Source organism: Nelumbo lutea, chromosome 1, assembly GCF_056320005.1.
Source record: "Nelumbo lutea isolate HS-2025 chromosome 1, American lotus-T2T, whole genome shotgun sequence".
Lineage (NCBI taxonomy): Eukaryota > Viridiplantae > Streptophyta > Magnoliopsida > Proteales > Nelumbonaceae > Nelumbo > Nelumbo lutea.
This window is the reverse complement of record NC_142684.1, coordinates 214491191-214508601: the sequence shown is the minus strand read 5'-3', so window position 1 is coordinate 214508601 and position 17411 is coordinate 214491191. Positions and strand designations below refer to the sequence as shown.

The 17411-nt window shown below is 36.6% G+C and overlaps 3 protein-coding genes across 3 annotated transcripts; all 3 read right to left on the bottom strand.

Annotated features, from left to right (window-relative positions):
* Positions 1-216: 216 nt before the first annotated feature.
* LOC148880902 (norbelladine synthase-like) lies at positions 217-3931 on the bottom strand. The gene is made up of 2 exons (XM_088962984.1): positions 3562-3931; positions 217-748 (listed from the first exon to the last, which is right to left on the bottom strand). The coding sequence occupies exons 1-2, from the start codon at positions 3743-3745 to the stop codon at positions 417-419; spliced, it is 516 nt and encodes a 171-aa protein (XP_088819110.1). The 5' UTR covers positions 3746-3931; the 3' UTR covers positions 217-416.
* A 5214-nt stretch (positions 3932-9145) lies between these two features.
* On the bottom strand, positions 9146-9938 carry LOC148880901 (norbelladine synthase-like). Its single transcript, XM_088962862.1, has 2 exons — positions 9652-9938; positions 9146-9497 (listed from the first exon to the last, which is right to left on the bottom strand). Exons 1-2 carry the CDS (start codon positions 9854-9856, stop codon positions 9328-9330), a joined length of 375 nt encoding a protein of 124 aa, XP_088818988.1. The 5' UTR covers positions 9857-9938; the 3' UTR covers positions 9146-9327.
* Positions 9939-10455: 517 nt separating this feature from the next.
* Positions 10456-11470, bottom strand: LOC148880900 (norbelladine synthase-like). Its single transcript, XM_088962835.1, has 2 exons — positions 11184-11470; positions 10456-11022 (listed from the first exon to the last, which is right to left on the bottom strand). The coding sequence occupies exons 1-2, from the start codon at positions 11368-11370 to the stop codon at positions 10715-10717; spliced, it is 495 nt and encodes a 164-aa protein (XP_088818961.1). The 5' UTR covers positions 11371-11470; the 3' UTR covers positions 10456-10714.
* Positions 11471-17411: the final 5941 nt, after the last annotated feature.

Below are 17411 nucleotides of genomic sequence, written 5' to 3'. Positions count from 1 at the left end.
AGAAATGTCTAAGATACTTTAAATAATTTCTTAAATAATAGGATATATTTGTATCTATTTGCTAAACCATAAAGGTAGTTAAAGTATTTAACCCTAAAATTAATATTAACAGCAACAGCAAATTTGAAACAAAAATGAAGCTAAGTCTGCATTCAATTCATTTGAATTCCCGTACTCATGCAACAATTGAAAATTGCATTGCAGTTACACTCGTCCTTGTTTACATGTGTTATTTATTTATTTTGGGTGGTATGTGAATATATCATTAAGTGGAAGAGCAAACAAACACCAATCCATTATTTATTTACACGCTCAACCAACCCATATTCTTTTATCCCAAGCCTCAAATAAATTAAACTATGGATTGATTGCACAGTGTCAAAGCGCAGAATTGTTTATTCTATTTAATTGGTTTCTCATTCATAGCATGCTTTAGCTTTATCTTTGCTGCTGCTGCTGCTATTAGTTTTCTTCTGTTTGGCATATTCAGCAACTGCCTTGGCCATCTCCGCTGATGCATCGGGGGTGACTAGAGAAGCATTGGCCTTGTGTTTGTGGTCAACTCGAAAGACCGATTTTGATTTAATGATGCACGATGAATCGGATTTCTTTTTGATTTTGAATATATCTTCATAGAAATGAAATCCCATGTCCAAATATCCTCCCTCGATTTGTCGCACCACCTTCTTACGCCTTCCGTCATTTATCTCTACGAACTTCTCTTTCCATGTACGCGGCTCCATCATTTCTATCACAGGCGAGACACCCAACCATACTTAACATTAGCACAGACCTAAGGAAAATTAATTTTTTATGGATGCCACATAAATATGAGATAAGAAGATGGATATCTTGATTAATAGAAACCAAAATCTAATTGACCAATTTTCTTCCTATCAGAATATAAAAAATGAACCCTTAGATCCTCTAATAAGTACCTTTCCCACTACAATGTCAATAAACAAGTCTCTCAGTTCCCCCCTTGACTTACTAGAATTCTGAATGCCTCCTAAATAAATAATAAACAAACTTGTCAACACTATCAATAAGAAGTCCATCAGATTGCTCACAAATGTTGTCATTCTCCGGGTCCAATGAAACCCTTTCCTCAGCCAAAGTGTACCATGAATCCTAAAGTTTAGCTTCCACCCTTCTCTATTGGGTTCCCTCATAAGGTAGGGCCCACTTGTTAAAATAAAAAGAAAGAAAACAAAACGACATAAGAAGAAAAAGAAGGGTTAAGGAAAAATGCCCTCATTCTCTCATCTTTACACACACATATGTTGGGTGGCTCTTGAGTTTTTAAAGTTAGGGCTTCTCTTGGAGGATTTCAAGCAAGAAGAAGCCATTGTGGAGGCCATATCCATAGTAATTTTTGTGCTACCACTTATCTCCAAGAAGCATTTCCAAAAGTGTTTATTCTCCCTTTGTTTTATTGTTGTAAATCACCATTTTGGTGAGGATTTCAGTTTGAGCCAAGAGAAATTTCTCTTGATGATGGTATCTTTTAGTTAATGATAGAGAAAAACACATTGTATTTCCCTTGTTGTTATTATAATGAAGACTTTTCTGGGTTAATGCCCTGCAGTTTTTCATCACATTAGAGATGTTTAATTTCCACGTTAAAAGTTGGTATTGTGTGTTTATTTCTTATTGCTTTGATGTTTCTTGGTTATTTGTTGCTTATTGTTGTTGTTTTGAATTTCATTAAGGTTTGAATCGGTTTCGATCAAGCCATTTTGCACTTCTGTTGTGCAATGAGAAATGAAGTACTTTGACTCCAGAATACTTCATTTTAGACTATAATAGCTATTCTGAAGGCGAAAATAGAGTATTCGCAACTCACAAGTGATACCTAAAATTGGTTTTAGACTTTAAGTGTTTTTTTTTAACCATTTCTTTGTGTTTTTGGGACCTACTTTCTCTAAGCTGCCTAGATCAAAGGAAAAAACAAAGGCTCAACAATAAAACGCTAACTGCTTTCAGCTTTTTCTTGCAAGCTAGAGAATTTTCTTGGAGCTGAATTTAAACTTCTAAATTTGAAAATTTTGTTGGAAGGAGAGCCTAACTGCTCATTGGTTTAGAAAATTAGATATTTAAAATTTGTTAACTACTATTCATCATCATCATCTGAACCAATGAATACTGAATAGTTTTTTGGGTTGATGGATCAATGGTTCAACCATCCGAGTCAATAAGTCATTGACTAAATCAATATATTTTTTGTGATATAATGGATTAGATGTTGTCCCAAACCGGAATTCTCACCAAATCATTGGTCTAACCAGGTAGTCAATGATGGGTTCAAAAACTGATGAGCACAGTAGGTCTTACCAGGATTACTCAACTTAACCTGCGTGACCATTATTAATATGGGCAATCCACCTATTGTAAAATGTATGCAACTACGATTAAACTAAATATCCATAAGAACACTATTGTTTTGTATGGGTTTTGAAGCATAAATTTAGTATGATAAAGTTAAAGTTCAACTCGTTTATAATTGGATCAAGTATGAATCAGTTCCAATTATAATGGTAATATATAGGTCTGGATATTGTATTTTCACAAATAGGTTATAGGTTCTTTTTTTTTTTCTTTTTAAGGGTAAATTGCAGAGACATCGCTGTAGGTCAGTGATTATTACTCATCGATTTTTTATTTGCAATGAAGACTCTCCAAAAACTTTCACTTTGCAACAAATACCCTTTGGATTTTAAGTTAGTTGATGGAATGCATTAAATTACTAAAATATCTACATGAATTTTCCTTATTTTATTTTTCTTGTCCTTTTCTCTTAAACCCTAATAATTGACCCAGAAGTACTTCCATTTTCTCCAAACGGAACAGCTAAAATAACAAGAATCATTTCACTAACATAGAAAAACAAGTTTTTTTAATTTTTTTATTTCACTTCACTGACATGAATGTCATTCTTCATCTTAATATATAAAAATTATCCACTCCTTTCTCTAATAAAACAAGAACAATCATATGAAATTTTAAAATTAGATCTGTCAGAAAGAAACCTCTACCACTTCATCTAAATATGAAATTCAGCCAGAAATCTACAAAGATCTATTAAATCAACCCATAGGACTTCAATATTATATTTAGAAAACTAATCTAATAATAAATAAGAAAATGATAATTTCGAGATTTAAAAAAATTTAAACAGCTGAATGATAATTTCAGGGGTCTTTGTCATAATTTGTTAATAAATGTATAACATCCAAATCCCGAGCCCAAACTGAACCCGACTGATAAAGTCCAATTTCAATCTAAATATTAACGGATAGATTGGATGTTGGTAGATAACTATATCATGTCCGAATCTGAGAGGTGGCTGCATCTAAACTTGATTTTATTCTGAGCCCAATTATAGCTTCTGCACAACCGTTACTTGGGTCAAACCTGGTTCCTTGTGGGGGATTAAGTCTGAGTGTCTATTGGCTATGCCAATACCTTGGACGTGTGAGTAAAAGCTGGTTGAGAGAGAGAGATTCCTGTAAAATAAAATAAAGCAAGCAAAGAGACGTCGAACATAATAAACATATATACCTGGGTTAAGTACGATCTGCAAAACTGTGCCAATCCCACCATCACCTTCAACGATGTCAATCTTGTCGTAGACATGAGGCATCAATTTGACGACGAGCTTTGGCAGCTCCGGCGAGCTGTATACCGCCCAGATATCATCAGCCGGTAGATCAACCTCCAATTCAGTAGACACACTGTGAATCATTTTCTTCCACCCTCCACACAGCAAATGCTCTTCAGTCTTCAATCCTGGAGATGTTAGCTTTTGCAACCTATATATTTACATCCCTTTCTAAGGTTTATATAATGACCCAACTCCTCAACTTCTTACGCCTCTGACCTGATTTTTCTGCAATGGCAAGTATGAATCTAATCTAAAGTCGCTTGTGGAAAATTCACCTATTGAGACCCATTCTTTGGTTTTTAGTAAAAATAAATTAAAATATAATTATTATTTTATCCATTCTCATGATAAGGTCGTATCCGCAGAAATTCTCTCATCAGTATAGGCTGTTGGGCCTTTCCGCTGTTTGGACCCAACAGCTTTTTTGCAATTGGAGAGATTCATCCGCATGACACGTTACCATGGACAAAGGGTAAAAAAGTACTTACAATCAAAGTTTTTTGGCAAAAAGACAAACAAGGAAATGGGTGGGATAACGTGTCACGTAGATCTAGGAAGCTCCCGAACAGCCCAACCAAGCCGATATTGGGCCCAAACAACATCATCACCACACTAAGCAAAAGGCAAATTAGATTCAATCTGGCATTAGATGTAATTTCAAATTTCAAAGCAGGCTTCTTTGAAAAAAAAGAGATTCTGGGTTACCAGGAAGATCGCCTAGGGTGGCTATTAAGGTTTTAGCATGTGGAAAGCTAGTATTGGCTGTCGAAAATTGACCATTGACTGGGTCAGAGATAAAGCCGAGTTAATATATTCGATTTCCACTTTTAATTGAGTTAAGCCGAGCAGAATGCGAAAATACATTGTTTAGGCCACGCACGTGATACTTTGGGGTCATGATTTTTAGTTAATGTGAATTGATTTTGAAATATTGAATTAATAATGCACCCTTAATTTAACTTGAATTTGATTTAATTAGATTTTTCTCGTTTAGGTAGCTTTCCAATAATTTAAGCCCGTTTGGTTTGCATGAGTAGAGTCCATTTCGATTCTAATTGTTTAGTTGGATGGAATTGGAATCTTATTCCTATTCCTGCTAGAATGGTATTTCTCCATTTGAAGGAATGGCTATTCCTTGCCCTTCCCTTGAGAATGAAATCCCCTTCTATTGATTATAATTCTTACTCTTATTTCTGTCTGAACCAAACAGATTATGGGATTAAACCATTCCGATTCCGATTCTAAAGAATTTCAATTCCAATTTTGACTGCAAACCAAACGGACCCTTAGTTTCATTTGCTAAGGACCTCAAATGCAACCTAGTGAGAGGGCAAGGGTTGCCAATCTAACAATTAACAATTAAGGGTGACTAGTGATCTCTTATGAAACAACGTTTAAAATGAGTATTTATTAGATAAACGCCACTCTAATAAACATTAACGGAACCAAACACATTGATAAACTAGTTTACTAATTGAGTAAGTTCAAGTCCAATAAAACTTGGCTCTTGAGACTCGTAAGCCTAATCAAACTTATATATAAACCATTAAACCACCGACCTATGACCCGGAGGGAAAATGGTTTAGCTCCCGATCCAATTTTTAAAACATTGGTCGATCTTAACCACATGTTAACCACCTAATATTATAACAATATTATTATTAAGGTTGGTATATATCCCGTCTCGGTCGACTCACGAATTGGGGTTGGGTTATTAACTTGAAGACAATCCAACTCGGCCTGAGTTTTACCTCTAACTTTGAGCTTTGATGAGCTGTACATGGGCCCGATATTAGATGCTTGCCTCCAATTTATTACTTGACGCCCTATCATTTTCTCCATGACTTTGAGAGAAAGAGGTGGATCAAAATAGACGGTGATGGATGGTGATTTGGCCCGACTTTGTAATAAGGGGACATGTGGACGTGACTCGACATGGGTGACAACTCGGCATAGCCAGCTCGCTACAAAGTAATACTCCACTACCCTGAGCTAGGGATCCTTCGAGCTGAAATCATCCCGAGCTAAGAGCACCTCGGTACTCATCCCGAGTTAAGAGCACCTCGATACTCATCTCGAGCTAAGGGCACCTCGGTACCAGGTCGCGACATCAATTCATAATTCAGTTTGGGGTGTACAACCCTTAGCTCGAGAACATTAGTTCGAGGTAGAAACCAGCTCGGGTATACCGATCTACCCTCAACATAAACCCGATAATCACTCTAATGGTTGCCGAATTCCGCAGGATCACGTCTTGCGACAGCTAAGCATTATCTCCCCATCCGATTCGGGCAGAAGTGATTAGCCTTATCAACTGATAACATTATCTCCAAATAACGCGGAAACAAACTCTATCATGGCAAAGATCACGGAACTACTTCGTAAAGCCCGTGAGGACTCCACTATATAAAGGCCTCCCTCCCAGGGCCCAAAGGTACACACATTTTTACTACTTACTAGCTCTCTTGCTCTTTGATTACATTCAGCTTGCATAAATTGACTTAAGCATCGGAGCGACCTCGCTGGGTAAGTACCCCAGGGTTCTCTGATTTTCTGTGCAGACTCTCCACGTCCGTCATCTATAGGAAGCTAAGCCACCGCCAGGTAGGAGCAGCCAGATTGCGCAGCATCAATTGGCGCTGTCTGTGGGAACGCTTAAAAAATTCTTTTTCCACAAAGCATTTCATATCCAGTTTCAATGGCTTCTTCCATCAACGCCAGACACAGCATTGAACGTACCTCAAGTCATTGCACCAGTGAACGCACACTTCCTTCTATGGTAAGTACAACCTTCGCAAAGCCCTCTATCATTCCCCTAGTTGTCAGACATAACCAACTCGACGACTTGGTGCACAGTATGTGGGCCATGCAGGCCCAAATGCAATAGATCCAGCAATTCCAGTTGTACCAGCAGCAAGTCCTTCATCATGTCTTTCAGTAGCAGTACCAACAGCAGTTCCCTCTACTACCGCAGAATCAACAGCTGCTTCCACCTCAGCATCTAGCTACGCAACAAACCAAGCCTCACCACCATAGCGAACACCCTCCTCGCTGGGGAGAGACCTCCCAAATCCAGAACCTTCAGGGGAGTCAAGTCTCATCCCGCGGCAGGAGGAAGAGACAGATTACTCCTCCCACCTTGCAACAAGTAAATAGGTCAGGAGGCACCTAGCACACCAAGCCCGCTTTGCATCGGCCTTCGCAATTTGAAGTTCCACTCGCAAAAAACCGATTTGGCGCTCTGGCCGCGGAATCCAAACAAGACCCTTTAGTCCACAGCAGCCGACGTCAGCAGTTCGAGCAGTTGCCAATGAGAATGGTACCTGACAATACTAAGGCTAGCAGCACTAACGCGGTACCTTGATGAGAAGTAGACGCCGGATTATTCGTGGCCTCTCGCGCCTCCCAGGATGACTCCATCTCGGGAGGACCGATCTGAGCCTAGGTACCTTCCTCGGGCTCATCTAAAAGACTATCAAAACTAACTGTGACATAACTACGAACTAAACTAAATTGAAAAAGAAAAGCTAGGGGAGACTCACCCAGAAAAACGACCGAGCTGAGAAAATGGTGAACTGGGAAACCCAAGCTAAAGAGTCTAAGCACGACCTTTGAGCGAAGGCTAGTGAACTTATGGTCCACTACCCTGAGCTAGGGACCCTTTGAGCTGAAATCATCCCGAGCTAAGAGCACCTCGGTACTCATCCCGAGCTAAGGGCACCTCGGTACCAGGTTGCGACATCAATTCATAATTCAGTTTGGGGTATACAACCCTTAGCTCGAGAACACTAGTTCGAGGTAGAAACCAGCTTGGGTATACCAATCTACCCTCAACATAATCCCGATAATCACTCTACCGGTTCCCGAATTCTACGGGATCACGTTTCACGACAACTAAGCATTATCTCCCCATCCGATTCGGTCGGAAGTGATTAGCCTTATCAAATGATGCACGAAGAGGCGTCTTTCTCTATGATTTTGAAGATAACATGGAACACACGAAACCCCATATCAAGAAATCCTCCTTGAATTTGTCGGACCACCTTCTCCCGGTGTTGATGATCAATCTTTATGAACTTTTCCTTCCATATACGTGGCTCCGGCATCCCTGAAATATTGATTAATCATATATAAATTAAGAACACGAGGGGTAGCGCTCCTGATTAATTAAGAAATATATATCTATCTATATATATATATATATATATATTGAAATGGGTTCTAGATTCTAATTAATCCCTTCAATTCATCAAATAATGCTTGCTGAAAGCAAGAAGAAAGGGAAAAATATATTAAAACGTATATATACCGTCGGCGAGTTCGATGTATAAGACAGTGCCGACCGTTCCATCACCTTGAAGAATATCAATTTTCTTGATGACATTGGGCATAAGCTGGACGAAGAGTCTGGGCAGCTACGGCGAGCTATACACAGCCCAAATATCATCAGCAGGCACGCCTACCTCCATCCCGTTAACTACACGGCCGATCATCATCTTTTTCTTCGTTGGGATGATGCAATTCCAATAATTCAGACAAAGAAACAAATTAAGAAAGAAATTTGTAACCACACGGTCGATCATCATCTTTTTCTTCGTTGTGGTCATGCAATTGCAATAATTCAGACAAAGAAAAAGGAAAATTGTTCAAGTTTTGGATGTTAAGTTTTGCTTGATATGTGCCCCTTTGATATGCGAATAATGCAATTAATATATGATGTGCCCCTCTTGAAACCATGGATTTTAAAAACGAATTGGTGATGAACCGCTCAGGGGTACAGTTATCGGTTTGAATGGTCTGACTGTTTGACCTGAATAATCAGTTCGTTCTGACAAAAAATAAAAAAAAAATAAAAAAAATAAAAAAATGGTCAAAACTGTTCGAACAGTTCGAACGATTAACCGGCTGGTTCAATAATTTTAGGAGAAAAAAATGGTTTTAAAGGAAAACAGAACCAATCAAGTGACCGATTCCTGATTTTTCCAGCCCGATCCGATTTTGAAAACAGTGCTTGAAGCTCATAAGCCTAATCAAACTTATATAAATAAACCATTAAATCACACGTTAATCACCTAGATAATATTATTATTATGGTTGGTATATATCCCATCTCGGTCGACTCACGAATTGGGGTTGGGTTATTAACTTGAACACATTCCAACTCAACCTGAGTTTTGCCTCTACCTTTCAGCTTTGATGAACTGTACATGGGCCTGATATTAGACGTCCTGTCATTTTCTCCATGTCCTTGAGAGAAAGGGGTGGAGTAGAATCGACGGAATTTTATTTTATTTTATTTATTTATTTTGTCATCAATAATAGACAGTGAAATCATTGGCACAAATTTAAAAAAACTTAAATAATGTATCTACTCATTTAATTGCATTAACGGAGAAAGCACTCAACTTATATATTTTAATATGCAACCGAAATTTTTATGATTTCCAGAATTCCAGGCAGATGATCAATTATTGAATTACATTTTATACACACTGAGTTACTGTTTTATTTTTATATAGACAAACAACATCCTGTTACCGAATACAAAACTTGATACACACTGACGACTCAAGTAGTACTTAAAACAGAGGAAAGTATGCAAGAATTAAAGGGACGCCAATCAAGAATCATAAAATTCGGTGGACTTGGTGGTTTCTCCTATTTCATTTGTTCTGAATGACATAGTTTGAAATTGCTTTGGCCGCTCCCCATAAATTACCAGCAGTAATAAGATTAGCGTTGCTTTCGAATTTTTCATCGAGCTCGAAAGCAGTGGTGGATCGAATGATGCACGAACAGGCGTTTTTCTCTAGATTACGTGGCTCCGGTAACCCTGAAATATTGATTAATCATATATAAATTAAGAACACAAAGGGTAGAGCTCCTGGTTAATTAAGAAATATTGATATATATATATATATATATATATCAAATAATGCTTTCTGAAAGCAAGAAGAAAGGAAAAATATATAAAAACACATATATACCATCGGCGAATTCGATGTGTAAGACAGTGCCAACCGTTCCATCACCTTGAAGAATATCAATTTTCTTGTAGACATTGGGCATAAGCTGGACGAAGAGTCTGGGCAGCTCCGGCGAGCTATACACAGCCCAAATATCGTCAGCAGGCACGCCTACCTCCATCTCGTTAACTACACGTCCAATCATCATCTTTTTCTTCCTTGGCATGATGCAATTACAATAATTCAGACAAAGAAACAAATTAAGAAAGAAAATTGTTCAAGTTTTGGATGTAAAGTTTCGTTTGATATGTGCCCCTTTTAATTTTGACTTGTATTTTCCCATTGTCTTGTCGTCTGATCAACTTCGGCGACTCGGGTTTTTCAGATTTTGTCGGAAAGAAAAAACGCGTTGGAGATAAGGCTTGTCTTTGTTGAATTTTTCATCTAGAAAATAAAAATATATTTATTTGGAAGCAGTTGCGATGTAGTAACAACGAAAGCGAATAGTGAGTACTAATCTATTAAAAAATCCGAATTCAGATCTCTGCCAACAATTAGACGCTCCCAACTTGTACATGATGATGGTTATGTTAGGCAAATAATAATGCCTCGCGTCATTGAACTCTATTTGATAGAGTTCTTGACCTATAAATACACAGGTTCGAATGATTCAATTATCCCGTGGAACCATTCTCAATTTGTTTGGCTTTTCTACTTGTTGTTTATTTTCCTAACTATAATAGAACATGCAGCTGGCTTTCAAACATGCATAACGAATTATTGAATTACATTTATATTTTAGACAAATAAATTAAAACTTGCAACTACAAAAGAACGGCATTAGCCTCAATATCAAAGTACCATTTTATGTAAATGGCGACTGTGGACACAAACATCTGAGAGACAGACCCGAGAACTACTCGATCAACACGTACAGAGGAGAACACAAACTTTTGACGGACACAGACTCGAAAATTACTCAACAGAGAGGAGTAGATCTAATAGTGGAATTATTAACTGTTTCTAAGAAATGAAGAAATAAATTACAGGAATCAAGAATCATAAAATTCCGCCAATAAATAGATTAGTTGTTGTCGCCCTTGGATTTGGATTTGTTCTGTATGACATAGTTTGAAATTGCTTTGGCCACCCACCACAAAGTACCAGCGGTAATACGGTTAGCGTTGTCTTCAAACTTGTCGTCGAGCTCAAAGGCAGTGGTGGATTGAATGATGCATGAAGAGGCGTCTTTCTCTATGACTTTGAAGATAATATCGAATGAACGAAACCCAATATCAAGAAATCCTCCTTCAATCACCCGGACCAACTTCTCACGTTCTTGATGATCAATCTTTATGAACTTCTCCTTCCATATACGTGGCTCAGGAAGCGCTGAAACCAGTAATTATATTTAAGTATCAAATTAAACCATCATGGATTAATAAGAAATATTTCAATTCATTCATTAATGCAATAAATAAAATGATGAAAAGAAGAAGAAATTAAAGGGTAATGCAAGAGCATCATTTCTCTGTAAACTTGGGGCAATATACCGTCGTCGAGTTCAATGAGAATGACAGTGCCGACCGTTCCATCACCCTCAAGAACATCATTTCTCTTGTAAACTTGGGGCATTAGTTGGACGAAGAGTTTGGGCAGATCGGGCGAGCCATACACAGCCCACACATCATCTGCAGGCACCCCTACTTCCATCTCGTTAGTTACACGCGCAGTCATCATCTTGTTAATTCAAAATTGATGCAAATAAACAAATTAAAGGCTAAGCTCTTCGAACAAGTTTTGGATGTAAGGTGTGTTTGATTGATCTGTAGCTAGTAGCCTTTTTATATATCTACTCTAGGTATGGTATGTAGAGATAGATCTTCGTCTTTGTTTAATTTTGACTTGTATTTTGTTGTCTTTCTTGTACAGCATTAACTTTCAGAAGCTTCGACGATTCTCTGCATGCATGTCTACCAAAGTTTGAATTGTGCTAACTCCCACCATGCAATAACTTGGCAACTCTCAAGCACGTTTTGGATAAGTCTTAGCCGACGGATTCGTTTGACTCCTTTTTCTCTCATTGATTAAATGATAATGAAATTACTAAAAAGTCCAAAAGTATAGGTAGGTTTGTGATAGCGTGTGGATGCGGCGATAACAACAAAGGAGAGCCAGCCCGAAGACTGAGAATAGGAATACATGACATGAATTGTTCAATTTCCAACCAAATAGGGACGTCAATGAATGATGACCTGTTCTGTACCGGCTGGCTGCTATGTACTGTAGGCGGTCCATTTGCCGATGATGTAGACCAGTCTATTTGTTTTGGCCGTCTATCTTTTTGATATGGCTAAGGCCATGATGGATAGGCAAATGCAATTTCAGATAAACATTCATGATCATTTATGATAAGCCTGAACTTCTTGGATTGCAAAGTCTTGGGCCAAGGATGTCAAATTTCTTGGGTTAAGGAAGTCAAGTTTCTCTCAAGTTTTGTCTAGATCAGACTCGTATCAAGCCTCTACATAATACATGTTGGGCTCAGGCCAACTAAGTCCTATGTCGGACAAACCTAACCCATCCTAGAAGTTATATGTATGTTTATAATATATACTATAAATATCTATAATGTCTATTTATTTGTATAGTATCTTAATGTTTTGTGGTAATTGTATAGTATCTTTCATATGTGGCATAGTATTTTATCGAATATATATAGTATAATATATTAATATACACAAAATAAAGTTAAATATATTTTTTACAATTTCTTGAAGCTTATTTTCTGTAATTTGATTATAAAATTAAGCTAAAACTTTATTTGTTTTAAAATACAAATCCTGTATATTCTTATGGGCCAGCCAAGATGCTTGGCCCAAGAACAAAATCGAACATGTTTTATTAGGCCTAGGTAGGCCTCAAGGCTATTAACTACTCGTAGAAAACCTAACCTGACTCATGATCATCACTATTGGTGGGTTGTGTAGGCATGGGTTTGGTCGAATCCAAATATGACCTAAAACCCAATTAAGGATAATTCGATCCAAACCTAATTAAGTCATTTTTCTTCTTTTATTAGTGTGCTCAACAAATATAAAAGAAACACTACAAAGGATCACTAAAGGGCTTTTAAAAAGTCTTAAGATACTTGTAAAGAACTAAAAACTCCATCCACATCCAAGGTTTTAAAACCGACCTGGAAATGAAAACGTTTTGGCCACTGGTTTTTGGGTCATCGGTTTGATCGTTCGGATCAAATGGTTAGAATGGTTTAAATATTGTAACTGGTGATATGTCATCTTACTCATTAGATAGGAATATTAGGGTAAGATGCATATAAATACAAGAGAAAAAAGGTTTGACTGTTTGAGAATGAGAGAGATGTGAGAAGCACTCGATGGCTGACAGAATTTAGAAGAGAGAGAAGAGAGAGAGAGAGAGATAAAGAGAGAGAGAGAGAGAGAAAGAGAGAGAGAGAGAGAGAGAGAGAGAGAGAAAGAGAGAGAGAGAGAGATAGAGAAGAAGAAGATGAAGAATGAAGAGGAAGAGGAGGTCACTTGCAGGCTGTAGTGGTGACAACAACGGCGATGGCGATGGCGAACTACAACTACAATAGCGGCAACAATGAAAGTAGATTTGAGATTTCTCTATCTCATATTTCACTCTCTTTCTCTCTCTCTCTCTCTCTCTCAGATCTTTCATCTAGATTCTAAACTGCTCTCCCAGATCTCTAAATGTGAGATCTCTCAAATCTTTTTCACTATCTCACACATCCCTCAACTGATCTCTCTCTCTAGTAGATCTCAGATCTGAGAGACCTACTTCTCTTTCCATTCTTGCTCTAACTTGTCAATATACTACAAACCGTTCTCTAGGTTGAATTGTTCAACAGTCAAACCGTCCGGGTCAATGGTTCGTAGACTAGTTCAACGATTTTTGACCAAAGACTGGGTTTGGAGTAAAACGGAACTGGTTGCCTGAATAGTTTCCGGTTTGAATGGTTCGACCGTCTTGGTTAACAACGGTTCGAAAACATTGTCCACATCATAATAGATTTGATTCCCTTGGGGTAATTATGAATGAAGATTTAGGGTCTATTTGGCAAGTCCTTTTAGAAGATCTTTCGAGCTTTTCAAAGATTGCTATACCACAAGAGGGTCTTTTTCTATTTGACAATGAAAGATGGGAAACCAAAAAACTCATGTCCCATAAAACTTGAGGAAGCCCAAAATGGCTGAAAATCAAGGAGCTTCAAATTGAATCTTCTAGTCTTTATGCACTTAAAATCTTTCATTTAACAACTTGGTAGACTATGACTGACTAGGATACTTACTAAATATTCTTGATCTTTTAATTCACATATCTTTAATACTATATATTAGTTATATCTTTAATTTCAATAAAGAATTCATGCATTACTCGAAATAGTTGAAGGGTATTTAAATCTTTTTGTCTTCTAACTGACGGTGAATTAACACCGGGTACTAAATTGTCACAAAATGAAAGTTTGGGTACTAGATTGTCGCGTTTTAAAGTTTGGGTACTAAATTGGCACTAGGCCTAAAGTACATGGTACCTATGGGAATTTTCCCAAATATTTATTCATGCTTTTTTATTTTTTAGATAAATAAGACATTGACGATTTTAATCACAAAATGTCATTATTAAGAGGACAATTTTGTCCATCTAAACAACTTTCCCTCACTAAATTTTTTTTATAAAAATTAAAAATACTGTTAAATGTAATTTAAACTATTAGAGGTGGATATACTGTTTACACAATTAGATTTTATCTAAATCATGATTGTGCAGTACATGAGATAATAATTTCAAAGAAAAATAATCACTCTTGATAATCAATACCAAACATTATCAAAGATGATTTTTAAAATATCGTCTGCCAAAGAGTAAAATGACACAAATAACCAAAATGGGTGACTTTTGACAAATCACCGGTTTTTGAAAAATCAGGTGAGTGGAATTGATGATCATACATGCCAAACATCACTTAAAACAAATTAAAAAGTGCAAGCCTGAAAGAATGGCAATGGCAACATCTGTACACAAATTTTGACATGCACATGCAGATTCCAGAGCTATATTAAACATCCTAATGTAAAAAAACCGCATTTTATACATTAATGCCCGGCCCTAATTTAGCATCAATTCCGAGGCTAGCATCCACCTTAATTGTATTTTGGGCTTAGAAATTCTGATTATGGGCCGAACAGTCATTCTCTCTAATGTTTAACGATACGTATTGTGAGTGTAGGTGGTTTTTTTGAAGTTTTTCGTGGAAACATGGGTAATTCCGGTGTTGGTAGGAATCGAGTAGTGGGTGTTGGCCTGTAGACCGCTAAACTAAGCTACACATTGCATTCGTGACTGGTGAGATTCTGATGTGTTTTCCTGCTCTATTTTTCTTTATTGTTGGAATTAAATTATCTACTGCAATAATGCAAACTTGTTTTCATGTGTTTTCTTTAGTTTTGTTGCTATTTGGTAGTATTATTTATAACTATGTATGTGAATGTATGGAAAAGGCTCACTAGTCAGGTTAAGTAGGAAGTAGGAGCCACTCCTACTTGGTAGTATTTTTGTGTACTTCTGTAGTTTTGTTGCTTCTTGCTCAATAGACATTTTTTTCTAGCTTGTGAAGTCAAACCCAAGTGCCCCAGTTCATGCAAGTAGGATGCCACTCGACACCTTGGTGCTTGGGTTCAAGCATACAAAGAAAAATCAACATAAACAATGGTCTATCTTACTGGATTTGTATCATGTGAGAATCTATACTACTATAAAATGTACAAATGTTCACATAATATTTCTGAAATTTTGGTTGGACAAAAATTTTCCTTTTAGTTAATATTTTTCAAGTATAAATAAGGGTAAAAGAAGTATTTCACATGTTTATGAAAACATATAAAAAGAACGAAATCAAAGACTGCAATTACTCTTCACATGTTTAATAAAACATTTAAAGATTGAAATCAAAGACCATAATTACTTCATGTGTATTGAATATTAAGTTGGTAACTGAATTACTTGGTCATTTTCATATTAGACATTATCTAAAGTATAAATAAGGAGAAAGCAAGTATTTTATACCGTGATTGAGAAAAAACTATTAAAGACTGAAATTAATGACTACAATTTCTCAACGTGGATGGTAATTGAAAGTGTCCAAAGACCAAAGTATATTTAATATTTAGTAAATGATATTGTATATATGTGTCTTCCTATTTTGTGTACAATTGTCCTAAATAGAAGCACTAGAGAAAGGGGAAGGAGAGGAAAGGGAGTTTAGAAGCGATATGAAGGTTGTTTTAAGTTGGAAATGTTGTTTGTTTATTTTGGAAAGTCATTTTGTGTGTGTGTGTGTGTGCTTGTTGGTTTAGGGTAAGGAATTGATGTGGGTTGGGTGGGCTGTTGTGGTTCATATGGGCCTGGAGTTTCACTTTGGATTTTTAGGGTATGTTTATTCTATAAAATTTCTTCTTATTTATCTTAAAAAATAATCTCATCAAAACCCAAGTGTTCTCCATTAATTGGTTGTCACATTTAGGGGGGCAACGAGCTGAGCTTTTCACAAGTTGCTTGAGCTTGGCTCCTGAAAACCTCGGCTCGACTCGGTTTCAGCCGAGTTCGAGCCTACTAGAGCTTGGCTCGCAAGCCAACTCGAATATATATATATATATATTATATTTAATATATAATATATCTAATAAAAAAATTATAATTAATAATTAATATAATTCTTAATATCTTAAATGCAAAATAAAAATTTTATATTATAATTTTTATTTTTATAAAATATTTTTTCTATATATTTTATAATAAACTATTTATAAAATATATAATAAAATATTTTTATAAAATATAAAATGAGCCGAGCCGAGCTGAGCCAAGCTCGAGCTTATGAACTTTTGACTCGAGCCAAGCTCGAGTTCAAGGTTCTGGCTCAAACCGAGCTCGAGCTCGAGCTCAAGCCTTGTAGAATAGTCTTGAGCTGAGCTCGAGCCTGGAACTATACGGCTCGGCTCGGCTCGGCTCAGCTTGAATCCACCCCTAGTCGCATTGAATGAATAATGGGATTTTTATTTAAGGTAGATTGCTGAAACCTCACCTAAAGTTTCTAACCATTGTTGTTTCCTGCCCTAAAATTTGGTAAATGCAATCACTTCCTGTGAACTTTCTAACATAGTTGTAAGTAGATCCCCTGTTCGAACCATCTAAGAACAGTCACAAAAATGTTCAAAATACCAATGCATGCAATTACTATTGATGATGGATTTTACGAATATATATATATATATATATGTGTGTGTGTGTGTGTGTGTGGTGTATAAAAACTTTATGAACAAAAAAAGTTATAGCTTTACCTTTTAGTGATTGACATGAAGGGAAAATTGGGAAAATAAATCAATTTCTAAAATGAGATTGGAAGGATTTGGAATAGCAATTGATGTGGAGAGAAAATTGGAATAACAAACATTTTGTAAAAAGTACTTACATGGGTATTTTTGACATTTTCATGCCTCTTGTTAGAGGATTCTAATAGGGGATGTACTTGCAACTATGTTAGAAAGTTATAGGGAGGTGATTGCAATTACCAAACACAAAATTTACCTTTTTTATAATTAGTTGTGCTAAGCATTTGATGATTAGATTTCAAAAAAAAAAAAGTATCCATTTTCTATATACAATACATTACAATGACCCATTTCAATTTTTATTTGTTTTTAGGGACTCACTATTCACTCTAATTTTAGGGATGT